Source organism: Thamnophis elegans, chromosome 7 (genome assembly GCF_009769535.1).
Source record: "Thamnophis elegans isolate rThaEle1 chromosome 7, rThaEle1.pri, whole genome shotgun sequence".
Lineage (NCBI taxonomy): Eukaryota > Metazoa > Chordata > Lepidosauria > Squamata > Colubridae > Thamnophis > Thamnophis elegans.
In genome coordinates this window covers 61746271-61759749 of record NC_045547.1, presented here as the reverse complement: position 1 = coordinate 61759749, position 13479 = coordinate 61746271, and the positions used below count along the sequence as shown (strand labels likewise).

At 39.9% G+C, this 13479-nt stretch overlaps 1 protein-coding gene across 1 annotated transcript in view; it reads left to right on the top strand.

The window, feature by feature from the left end:
* The first annotated feature begins 3178 nt into the window (after nucleotides 1-3178).
* Nucleotides 3179-13479, top strand: part of SLC13A1 (solute carrier family 13 member 1) — a 50998-nt gene continuing 40697 nt past the window's right edge. Inside the window, exons 1-3 of the mRNA XM_032221846.1 lie at nucleotides 3179-3304; nucleotides 11130-11258; nucleotides 12519-12655. Coding sequence (XP_032077737.1) covers nucleotides 3206-3304; nucleotides 11130-11258; nucleotides 12519-12655 — 365 coding nt within the window. The 5' untranslated portion in view covers nucleotides 3179-3205. The remainder of the gene's footprint in view (nucleotides 3305-11129; nucleotides 11259-12518; nucleotides 12656-13479) is intronic.

Genomic DNA, 13479 nt, shown 5'->3' with positions numbered 1-13479 from the left:
AACAAGCAAGCACATGCAATTTGGGTACATAAAACATAATTTAGGCTTATCTCCAGATGTGAAACAGACATGATGGCTTATTTAATATGCTCTAGATAAAAGAAATAACATATTTCTTAATATGTGAAACCTGACAATAAATCTTACATTCCTCCTTCCTATGTAACAATCATTATTAACCCTGTACAATGGGGAGTGACCCAATCTGTACTTTCTGAGCATTAGACAGAAGCCTAGTTGATATTTTCTTACTTTGCTAAACAAAGGTTTCATAATTAAATAACATCACTTATCTACCATCCATCATCTCGCATCATTCTATATTCTCAGATATTTTATATCATGAACTAACATGATCCTGAAAGATTCATCCAAAAGATAGGTGACAGCATTGTAGTAAATGTGCACAGTGACTGATCTATAATGCTATTTGTTTATTTTTGGCTTTACCTAAGGGGTATTGGGACGCGGTGGTTCAGTGGCTAAGATGCTGAGCTTGTTTATCAGAAAGCTCGGCAGTTCAGTGGTTCAAATCCCTAGTGCAGCATTATGGAGTGAACTACTATTACTTGTCCCAGCTTCTGCCAACCTGGCAGTTCGAAAGCATGTAAAAATGCAAGTAGAAAAATAGGAATCACCTTTGGTGGGAAGGTAACAATGTTCCATGCACCATTGGCATTTAGTCATGCCGGTCACATAACCACGGAGACATCTTCAGACAATGCTGGATCTTCAGCTTTGAAACAGAGATGAACACCACCCCCTAGAGTTGGGAACAACTAGTACATATATGCGAGGGAACCTTTACCTTTAAGGGGTAAACCCCACTATTGTGGTGGTAGGCCCACATGCTACCCTGTAGTTCATGATAGCAATGTTCCAATATTTGAGGGACTGGCACAAAGTGTCAACCTATTCTCCAAAGCACCTGAATGCAGGATAAGAAGAAATTGATGGGAACAGCTCAAGGAGAGAAACAAACTAAAAATAAGGATAAATTTCCTGACAGAACAATCAATCAGTGGAATGGCATGCCTCCATCATTGGAGGTTTTTAACAAGAGATTGGACACACATTTATCTGAAATGGTATAGGATCTTTTGCTTGAGCAAGGGATTTGACTAGAAGATTTCCAGGTCCCTTCCAACTCTGTCATTCTTTTCTTTTTTGCTTTGTTTTGATTTGTTTTGTTCTGTTCTGTTTGTTTTGTTCTGTTCACATAAACATTCCAGGGAGCCAGAAGATGATTTGTCTATTACAATATTTTGTGTTCATATTTTTTAACAAATTACTTTGACATATTTTCTGCATGTATTGTTTTTTTTAAAAAAAACTTTTTATTGCAATGATTTTCCTTAAAGCTTTTAAAAAATATTTTCCTGCAAATTGTTCTGGATTCCCCTGGAAGAGTAGTTTAGAAATCAAACAAATATATACATTTCCTGTAGGACAGGTGTGGGGTCGTTTCTTTTTTTGCTATTTTGTAAAGGATAGGACCATTAGATCTGGCATATAAAAGTTCAGATAAGTACATGATTGTAGCAGCAATACAGAAAAGTAACCTACATTTAAAAGTCATCTAGATTTTTAAAAACTTAAAATTGTAAAATAAGTGCATTAAGCCTCAATTAGGTTTAATTTTACTACACATTTACCATCAAGCACCCCCACCCCACCCTCAAGAAAAAATGTAAAGACCAAAATTCTGGCTCAATTATTATAGTGATTTCATGATGTCACTTTGTCATGGTTAACCCCAAAAAACATCCTGCTATATTTTTAAAGTGTCAACTACAAAAAAAAAATGGCATTCCTCCCCACTTTATTGCTTTGGTGAATCAGGCAACTGAGATTTACTAAGTACAAATATGGTTCACTGAATAGAATTCACTTAGATCCTATAAATCATCATAATTTGTTTCTGTACAGCTGAATATATGCTTCAAAGGTCTGTGGAGAATAACGTCTCTACATTTGCTCTACATAATTCACAAGTGACATCTGGCCTACTGGCCTTGCAAAGCATTTAGAAAGTTGGCTTTAGGTAATTTGGCCACACTCTTCGTCTAAACCCTTCCCCTCGCCCTTACAAATTCCATAAGTTGCTATAGAACCAGGGTTCTGGCTTCTGTTACTGTCGGTTTGCTTAGGGACATGCTCTGGGCATGCACACGCTTGATGCGCACTATATGCACATGCACAGTAGTAAAAAATGGCTTCTGTGCATGCACAGAAGCAAAAAACAAGATGGTGGCACCTATGGTGCCGCTGATAGAACCAGTTCGGGGGTGTGGCCAGCCAAGTTACTACCTACTCAGCTGAACCTGTCCGAACCGGTAAGAACTTACCTCTCATCCAAAAACCATATACTCAGTGGTGGGATTTTACTGGTTGGGACCAGTTCAGGTGAACCAGTAGTTCCGATGATCAGCTGGAAAGCACGCAATCACCAAACCCATTGTTAAACCGGTAGGATCCCACCACTGCATATACTTAAATTGTCTCTCAGTTCATGTAGTATCAATAGGTATCTGGCACCACCAATCCATAAATATGAAACAATTGTTCTAAGCATTTATTTTTATGTTTATCACTGTTTTAATCTCAGTTTATGAGGCTAACCAAAGTACTGTAGGTTTAAAGAGCTGCAAGTAAAACCTTTTATTTTTATTTTTTTATTTATTTCTTCAAGCATGTATTAGACAACATATGTATGTATAAACATGATTTTGGATACATGAAATGGATACGAATAAAAAGAAACGTAACGGCAGGGACTCTAGGCACATTGGTGCGTTTATGCACGCCCCTTACAGACCTCTTAAGAATAGGGTGAGGTCGACAGTGAGATCTGCTTCAGAACAATCACTCTTCAAAGTTGGTTAAAGTTTTGAGTGAAGGAGCTTCTCCGAGAAAGTCCTGATTACAATAGTACAGTACAGCAAGGAACATTTTTATCTTAAAAGAGAAAGAACAAACGCAGACTCTTCCCTGGAGAATGCACTTCTTATCTCACATGTTAATGTAAACACTGTAACAATAAAGAACAAGATTTGTTTTTTAACTTGGCTGTGCCAAAGCTCTGTTGCAATGACTAAAGGTGACAGTTTAGAGAAATATTAATCAGATACATCTATTTAAAGCTCAATCAATTTTCTTTTTTTATTATTTTTCTACAGAAAAGCTAAGTCGCCAACTCAGGAGAATGAAGACAATCAGAGAACTTTTGGTCTATCGTCGGTTCTTTCTCATAGTTTTTACTCCCCTTCTACTGCTTCCACTGCCTCTCATCATCGGAACAAAAGTAAGTGAGAAAGGCAGGGCTTTTTCAGCTTGGAGCTGTTTAGATATGCTTGACTGCACCTGGCATGGCCCGCATAGTGAGATGCATTGATTGGGAAAAGCTGGGCTGTATATTGAAGTTGAATTATTTCACCTGGCCATATCACTGACTTCCGATATTTTATGCTCTATTGATCTCAGAGTGAAATTCCATACAACATTATAATGTATGGGACTTGAAAATGATCAAGGCTCTTTTTTAAAAAAAATTCTTAATGTGATTTTGATGGATAAACTGAAAAGTCATCGGTCAAAATAGTTCATTTTTGAAATCTCAGCTCCCCACAAAAATCCTAGAGACTGTGTATTACATATATCTTTATGTTTTAGTATGTTGGCATTTCAAGCCGATATGATTTGTAAATCTTGGCTTATGGCAGGCTTTTGTAGAAACCTACTCAATTGTGGTTTAATTAGTAAAGCATGGTTAAAGTAAATCTTGACTTACTGTCTGAGCCTTGTCACAAACCTAAAGTATGTTTAGTTGTAGATAGAAATTACTATGGAAGTTTCAAATTACGGTTAAGGCAACAGGACTGGGGGAAAAACTTACAGAACAGATACCTCATTTTGAAAATATAAAATTCAGTAAAGCTGTCTTAATAGAATGAAATAGATAAAAAGATAAAAAGCATTTTTACAATTGCTATCATATATTCCAGGGGATATCCCCTACCCTGATTCCTAGTTTCCACATTCAGACATGGCAGAATTTTAAAGTATGACAGAGAAATGCCATTCGAACCCTTCTTCCCCCAAAGAAGACATTTTCATTAATCTGAATTTGTTACATTCTAGTTTGTGATATTTGTACTCATAAAAAAGTATCAGGTAAGCCCAATGACCTTCCTTGGGGATATATGCAAACTTCAAGCGTTCTTTCTTGGACTATGTTTTATTTTCCTTTGAAACAGTGCTCCAGACGGTTAATGTCATTGCCCAGAGGATCATTGGTTGCCCTCTTCCCTCTTTGGAAGAGCTTTATAGCTCCCGCTACCTTAAGAAAGTTCAAAACATTCTTAAAGATACATCTTATCCTGGCACCCTTTTTTTGAACTATTACCATCTGGCAGACGGTACAGAATAATAAAAAACAAGGACAAATAGGCTGAAAAACAGCTTCTATCCAGAGCAGTAACTATATTAAATTTTATGGTATAGTGCAATATTAATGCAATATTGGGTTTTCAATTTCAATTATGTAGCATGTGAAGGATGTGTGTTTGTGTTTTTATTTTTATAGTTATAATGTACACAGAGGATGGCATTTAATTTCATTGTACGATGTGCAATGACAATAAACTAAGCTAAACTAAAATTTTCTTCATGCTTTTCCTACATACCTCTTCTCTGGAGTGTTTACTCATCAGCCTTTCCCTCTTTTTGATATCTTAAATTGCCTTCCACTTAGTTTGATTTCAAAACAAAGTGCCACTTCTATGGGCCATTGTATGGAGATTGCTGGGAGGTGGAATTCAGCAGGTATTGATTTTTTTTAATGCATTAGATGCTTTCGACATTAATTGATAAATCTCTTCTATGGTAAGTTTAATGTGCATCTGTGACTGATACATGAAGACAATGGTACCAATAGAGGATGCAGTTGCCAATAATGCAGCGTAGGCATTAGAAAAACAGTACAGAGATTGCATATGAATGCAACATTTTCTATTTAACACCTTCTGATGGCAGAAGATTAAACTAGCAGATATCAGCAGCTTGTTCACTGGACAAGGGTGGATTTTTATCTGGCAATGTAATCAAGGCACTGGTCAAACATTAAAAATGTTAATGAGTACATTTTTGACTCCATGAAAATCTACAATTAAATTTGATTTTTGAGAAGCTGTCAACTGTCATCCTGGTCAGTTGACTGTGGCAGTTTTATTAGCTAACCACTTTCCCCCAACATTTTATGTCTATATATTTTCACAGTACTCCACAGTTCCTTTAAGTATTAAAGGAGTACTTAAATCTCCCCTAATGCAGATTTTCTCCCCATCATAATTAGTCATAACAGCATTTTCAGAGAAGTTATTTTGAGAACAAATAAAAATAGACTCTGAAGATTGAAAGGTGAATCTATCACATTCATGCAATGTTCTTTTATCTTCTCTAGCATCTTTTATATTATGAGTTTGCCATGCATCAATATATACCATCCAATACACAATCCTTTAGGCATATAGATATATCTGTTTGGATATACAGGTAGTCCTTGACTTACAAACCACAATTGAGTCCACAATTTATGTTGCTAAGTGAGACAGTTATTAAATTAGTTTTGTGCCATTTTACAATCTTTCTTGCCACAGTTGTTAAGTAAATAACTGCAACTGTTAAGTTAGTAACCTGCTTGTTAAGTGAATCTGGGTTCCCCTTTGAGTCTGCAGAGACTCTCATTCCTTCAGGTCATGATTGTCCCAAAAGTGTTTTTTGTTGTTTGTTTGTTTGTTTGTTGGATTTATATGCTGCCCTTCTCCCAATGGACTCAAGGCAGCGTACAACATTAAAAAAAACACATATTACAAAAGTTAAAAAGGAAATTAGATAGAGTATCCAAAAACATACCCAATTAATATTAACAATAACATTTTAACAATTAGATTAAAATTAACAATTAAAGCAATCATTTATTTTATTTTGTTCAGGCCAGGCTGGCTTTCTGGAAAAGCCAACTTTTTAGGGCATGTCACATGGACCGGAGATCGCAGATTATGCGAAGCTCCGGAAGGCGTTCCCACAGAGAAGACTCTTCCCCTGGGGGTCGCTAGCCGACACTGTTTGGCCAATGGCACCCTGAGGAGGCCAACTCTGTGGGATCGCACAGGACTGTGGGAGGCTACCGGTGGCAGTAGATGGTCTCGCAGGTACCCTGGGCCTAAGCCATGGAGCGCTTTAAAGGTCATAATTAGTACCTTGAATCGCACCCAGAAGACAACCGGCAACCAGTGCAGGCCGCCTAAAAGGGGTGTAACATGGGAGCACCTAGGTACCCCCATGATAACATGCGTGGCTGCATTCTGGATAAGCTGCAGCCTCCGGGTGGTCTTCAAGGGCAGCCCCATGTAGAGAGCATTGCAGTAGTCCGGGCAAGAAAGGACAAGGGCATGAGTGACTGTGCACAGAGCATCCCAATCCAGGAAGGGGTGCAACTTTTTCATGAGGCAACTGAACTTTCTTGTTTTTTTCTTTGAAGATGTTTCATTTCTCCTCCAAGAAGCTTCTACAGCTCTGACAGGATAGTGGAAAAACTGTTGGCAAGGAATATAAATCCTTCCATTCCCCACTATCCTGTCAGAGCTAAAGAAGCTTCTTAGATGAGAAGCAAACTGTCTTCAAAGAAAGAAACAAGGAAGTCTAGTTGCCTCCCATTTAGTGCTTGTCAGAAGGTTGCAAAGGGTGATCACATGATCCCATAAACCATCCTAAATATGAAACAGTTGCTAAATTTTGACCACATTACCCTAGGGATGCTATAATGGTCATAAGTGTGAGAAACGGTCATAATTCACTTTCTTCAGTGTTATTCTAACTTCAAATAGTCCCTAAATGGACTGTTATAAGTCAAGAATACCCATATAGATGGATGTGATGGATAAATAGAGCAACATATCTGTCAGAGAAATTTATGTTGATATATGGAACTGATGTGTGTGAAGCAGAGTCTCATTGTATATTTATGGATGCTGGTATCATTTATATAGCCATAATATAGTTGGAAGGACACACTTTGGGTATTTTAAGTTAGGAAACATGGAAAATATGAAATAATACTATGAATTGTACAGATAGCAGTAAAGAATCTTACAATATATTGAGCTGTGACCTAGGAATTATCAGTCTTAGTTTTTCAGCTTGTATAATTCTATCAAGTTCAGATTATTTCCCTTGAATTTTTTTTTAAAGTTCGCAGTAAAACTATTCATGTATTTTGATGCCTATTACTTTAAGTAGCTGTGTTTGTATATATACGTGTTATCTGTCTAACATAATATTTTCAAATATCTTTGACCAATATGAGAATTTTTACATTATTTTCACAAATTTATGTTTTTGTGAGCAATTTTTTCATGTAGGTAAGTTAGCATTCTAAATGCTTATGCCCTGCAAAATTCAAAAATAGCTATGTTTATATATTAATTCAAACATGCAAAATTAAATTAGTTTTCATAAATTTGCCAGGTGTGAGCTGAAAAATTCCAGGCAGGAAAAAGAAATGTTGAGAATGTTTAAGTATGTTAATGGTAGATACCAGAGTTCTGATTCTTAGTGATTCTAAATCGTCAGTAGTTATGCAGTAAAATTTTGGATGGCATCTTAAAAAATAAATCATTGTTTGGGAAATATGTGGTAAATATGTATGACTATGCACAAAAGACAGGTAACCTCCCACTGCACACTCTAGGTCCATAATGGTTACATATATGGTTGTATTTTCTTTTTAGAATATTACTCTGTGAAAATGAAAGTGTTAGAAAAATGAGATTTTATTACTGCCTTTTCAACAAATTGCATGCAATAAAATAGAGATGAATAAATTTCTCTTGTTTACCATTTTACTGAAATGTAGCTGTGCCTAAGAGATGGATAATTTAGTTTCAGGCAGAGAGAAGAAACTATGCTCAATCTGTTATTTAAATGACTAATCTTTCCGGCTAATCTTTCTTCTCTAGCATATGTGCAGAAGGATAGTTTAAGGCATCCTTCATGTGATGGGGAGAAAAAAAAACTGTCCGCAGAAGCTTTAATATGTATAGATTTTGTCTTTGGTTTCTTGAAGATTTCTTTACAATTTTTACTGAAAGCTGGTAACAAGTAGTGGTTTCCTGTTTTTAATTACCACTCTGGAACACAATCTGTTACTGAGCGCTAAGGATGTGGAAAGGCAGACAAAAATGTTCCATCATTAAGAATGGATCTTAGGGCCCCATGAGACATACAGTATATCACATAGCTCCAGTGGTAGGATTCACCGGTTCTGTGGATGTGGCTTTGTGGGCATAACTTGGTGGGCATGGCAGGGGAAGGATACTGAAAAATCTCCATTCCCTCCCCACCCCACTAACCTGGGCAACAGAAAAAGATCAGCTGGGAGGTGGTGGGGGCGGGGCCAGCCTATTTGCCGGTTCTCTGAACTACTCAAAATTTTTGCTACCAATTCTCTAGAACCTGTCAGAACTGGCTGAATACCACCTCTGAATAGCTCCATGGAGACTGTCCTATATATTTCCTCCCAGAAGCTTTTAGAAGGGTGAACTGAACAAACACGAAGAAACATATTCTCAATCCCATTTAGGAGACTGTTTTATTCATATCTGGATCACCAATTGTTAAATATCCAGAATATTCTAAACTATCCTAAAGGGCTGGCAACAGTCTATGCTGCGCCATGATTGGCTGGGACGCAGCATAGACTGTTGCTAGCCACATACCGTTCCCTGATTGGTCGAGGTACTGCGTCAGCAGTTGCTGAGCAGTACTTGGCCCCTGATTGGTTGTAAATAGTTACATTGCTTAGTATAAATACCTTGGCGAGATCTTGACTATTTCGAATCGCTATCAGCTTCTGTTGTTCACAATAAATCAGTTATTGTTGTAGTCCTGGCTCTCGTGTCGTTCCTGCCTCGAACCTCAAAACTGGCGACGAGGGTGGGATACGCGATTCCCGCAGAGCCTGGAACAAGAAAATGAGCTAGCTCGCAAAGGAGCTGCCGCCCAAGGCCAGTAGCAGCAGCAGCAGTAGCCACCGCTGTTGGAGCCGCCAGCGTCTATGCCAACTTGGCATCACTCAGGTGCAGCCTCCGTCCCACCTGAGGGGGGCTTCCCGCACTCACCCTCGGCTGGAGCTGCCGCCAATGCTCAAGGACGAGCCACGGATCGCGACGGCTCAACCTCGGCTGGAGCCTGCCTGCCTGCCTGCCTGCAAAGCCTGCATGCCTCCTGAAGAGCAGCCGAGACCGCTGCCTGCCTTCCTGCGAAGCCTGCCTGCCTCCGCTGCCTGCCTCCGCTGCCTGCCTCTGCTGCCTGCCTCCGCTGCCTGCCTTCCTGCGGAGCCTGCCGTGTCCTCCCAACGAGAAGCCTGAAGAGCCCAGGATGGCCAGAAGCCGCCACGGAGCGGGCCTACAAGAAGCACCCCACCATCTTCCAGAACAAGAAGCGGGTGCTGCTGGGCGACGCCGGCAAGGAGAAGCTGCCCCGCTACTACAAGAACATCGGCCTGGGCTCAAGACCCCCAAGGAGGCCATCGAGGGCTCCTATCCTACATCGACAAGAAGTGCCCTTCACCGGCAATGTCTCCATCCTAGTGCCTAGAGCCTCCTGACGCTGTTTGCCTCTACCTGCCGCCTGTTTCCAAAGTATAGCCCGAAGAGCCGGGAAGCCGACGCCATCGCCGCTGCCTTCGAAGCCTCGCTGCCTGCGCGCCGGCTCCACTCGCACCGCTGCTACACGGACGCCGTTGCCTCACCATTCTAGCGCTGCCCTACGATCCAGCGAGAGCTTTCCGCGCCACAACGACCCCGAAGGCTGGACTTTTCTATGGGCCTTTCCCCTGCAAGCGGACTCACTGACACTCTGCCCACCAGGCTGCAAAAGATGCAGAGGCTCATCTCCGAGCTCTCCCTGCTTAACCACAAGCTGCCCTCCTGTCCCGCACCCTGGCGGTGGTCCTGAACGCACCCTGGCGGTGGTCCTGAACTCCAAGGACAAGGCTCCCTACTTTCTTTACCTTCCCGAGGGTGTCGTCTCCTTCGAGCAGCGCACCAGCAGCTTCACCACCAGGCCCAACTTCGACAACGACGATGAGGCCTGGTCTGTGGACGACTACGCATGCTCCACTAGGGAGCATGCGCAGAACTGGGGGGAAGGGATGTTAAATATCCAGAATATTCTAAACTATCCTAAAGGGCCGGCAACAGTCTATGCTGCGCCCTGATTGGCTGGGACGCAGCATAGACTGTTGCTAGCCACATACCGTTCCCTGATTGGTCGAGGTACTGCGTCAGCAGTTGCTGAGCAGTACTCGGCCCCTGATTGGTTGTAAATAGTTACATTGCTTAGTATAAATACCTTGGCGCGATCTTGACTATTTCGAATCGCTGTCAGCTTCTGTTGTTCACAATAAATCAGTTATTGTTGTAGTCCTGGCTCTCGTGTCATTTCTGCCTCGAACCTCAAAACCAATCATATATGGTAGATCTCAGCCCAAAGATGCAGGCTTCAGCAGAAGTATAGGAGAATGAATTCAAAAAGGCTTGTGTCCTAGGGCATTCATTTTTTCTTGTTTGTTTGGAGGACAAAGCTTAAGCAAAAGAAAGAACTCCATGGAGGCACATCCTCAGAATACAAATCTTATATAACTGAAACCAAAACAAGGATAGTTGGCCTGCAGACTGAAAACTGCCATTAGCACAATTTTTTTTTAAAATAGCTTCTATATGGTTATCCAACTAATTGCTCAGATAAGTGCATTTTAATTAGCAAAATAGAATGTTGCCATGAAATCACTTGGTTTTAGTCCAAATAAATGTTATTCCCTTTCAGTAAAATAATGCAAAAGTTCAACATAGATTCGAATTGGCAGAAGGTTGTGATGGTTAACTTTTGTAAGTAGAGGTTGGGTCAGCTTCTGTTTACTGAAACCTTTCAGTTTGACAAGGTGTCTAAACTTTGGTGTACAACTATGTATTTGGAATTGTATTTTCTCTTTGGTTCTTTGGATTTTGTCATTTGACTACAATTATTGTTTAACGTAAATCTAAATTGTTTTAAATTATTTTTTCTAGGAAGCAGAATGTGCCTACACATTGTTTGTGGTTGGTGTCTTCTGGCTTACAGAAGCTTTGCCTCTGGCTGTTTCTGCATTAATTCCTGCTTTAATGTTTCCACTGTTTGGAATATTGCCTTCAAAAAAGGTATATCTCTTCTGTTTGTTTCTTTTTCTCTACTGTTACTCCACCAGTCAGTCAATTTATATTTCAAAGATTACAATGCTCCAGGGGTAAAATGCTCTGAAATCTGCTCCCGGGTGGCTTGTGCACTTTGCACACTTTGCACACTTTGTGCACATGTGCGCCAAACTTTTTTTTACTTTTTATAGTTTTTAAAGTATTTTTTTTTACTTTTTAGCATTTTTTACTACTGGTTTTCCTGAATCAGTAGTTAAAAATGCTTTAAAAAGTTTTTAAAAATTGCGACAATCACGTGGCACAGCTGATTGTTGCACAGCTGATCCTTGGAATTTTTTTTAACTTTGTAAAGCATTTTTTTTACCACCAGTTCTGGTGAACATTTTTTCTACCGATTTGAGTGAACCAGCCTGAACCGGTAGCATTTCACCCCGATGTACTATTTTGATCAGATGTTGGTTTAGAATGTGCCAAATGCTAAAAAGAGGGCTATGGGATCTAAACTGCCAAAATCCAGATCACCACTAGGCCAGAAAAGATACACAAGTCTGATTCTTTGCTTCCATTTGGTTGCTATTTATGGAATCAATGAAATAATCCTACTAAAAAGCCCTGAGTTCACTTAGAACACATCTTGAAACCATCCTGACTTGCATTTATTTCTGCATTAGAGACAATTGTGATGCAGAAATTTAAAAACAAAGCCAGTCTGGTACACTGATTAATACCAGGCTAAAACCCAGGAAACGGTGAGTTCTAATCCCACTTTAGGCATGAAGCTGCTGGGTGACCTTGAGCCAGTTACTCTCTCTCAAAGCAGTGATAAACCAATTCCAAAAAATTTGCCAGGAAAACTGCAGGAACACAGAAAGATGACTGAGCAGGCTGCACTATGATGACACTTGCTTGCTTTTGATACTAAAAACGAAATCACTTTTCATGAAATGAGCTACAGAATGACACTGATATCACTTAGACAACTAAGATACTAAGGCGTGAATGAAAATGACTTCCTACACTCATAATCTAAATTTATTCTACAGTTGCCTAATTCTTAATAGCTTCGTTTATTTTATTTATCTCATATTTCTCTCAGATGAGGGGCACTGCAGCCACTAGCCTGCATCATTTCACCCCCAAAACTGCTTCATTTTTTTTTGTTTTAAAAACTCTCCCTTTATTCCAGATGAGCCAATGTGTTTTGTGTTTTGAATACAAAAGTTTAAAACCATGCACTTAGCTAATAAGAGTCATTTTGATTTTTAGGTGGCATCTGCTTATTTTAAAGATTTTCATCTGCTCTTGACTGGTATAATTTGCCTGGCAACATCAATTGAAAAATGGAATTTGCACAAGAGAATTGCCCTGAAAATGGTGATGCTGGTGGGTGTTAACCCTGCATGGTATGTAGCACCCACTCTGTGTGTGTGTGTGTGTGTGTGTGTGTGTGTGTGTGTGTGTTTGTGTCTGTATGTATGAAGGCACCATTGAAATTCAATTTGGCTCAGAAATGACTCTGCTTTGCAAGCACAGTTGCCTTCTCTTTTCTTGATATTTTGTTGTCCATTAGCAACCACACACTGGAAAGAAATTCAACAGGTGCTGCTTTAGTACAGTTCCACTGTTACAAAGAGGATAAGAAACAACAGGGCAAGTTGAGCTGCAAGGCATTGCCTGTTTACAGACCAGGATTACTGCTTTATTCGGCTGCTAAAGAGATTTGCTACGGCCAGCCTTTTGCTGAAATTTAATTATATGTATCATTGGGGCGAGAAGACAAGTTGCACATGAAATGCTTCTGTTATTGACGATAATGGTGGATGGCTTGGAACGAAATAGCAGATGAACTAGTGAACAACTCTGACTCATCCTCCTTAATGGCTGAGATTAGGCAACCCATGAGATCTTTCATACACTGCATCACTATTATTCAATTTATAGTTTAGGTAGTTCCAGCAGCAATTTCAGACTCGGAGGAATATTCTGCCTTTTTCCCAATTTGCCGACTGTTCTTACAAAGAAGAAATTAAACCCATGCTGTGCTCTTTTTTATTGCTCTCAAGGAGTCAGATGGCCCCTACTGTCTCTTGTCAATCCCATCAGCAAGTCAAAAAAGGAGTTTGTAAGCACAGCAGGCTCCCTGAATTGCCAGTGGCTGCTGCGATGGGGAAACAGTAAGCTGTCACTTACCTCTTTGATTGCAAATTAGCAATGTTAGCTAAAGCAA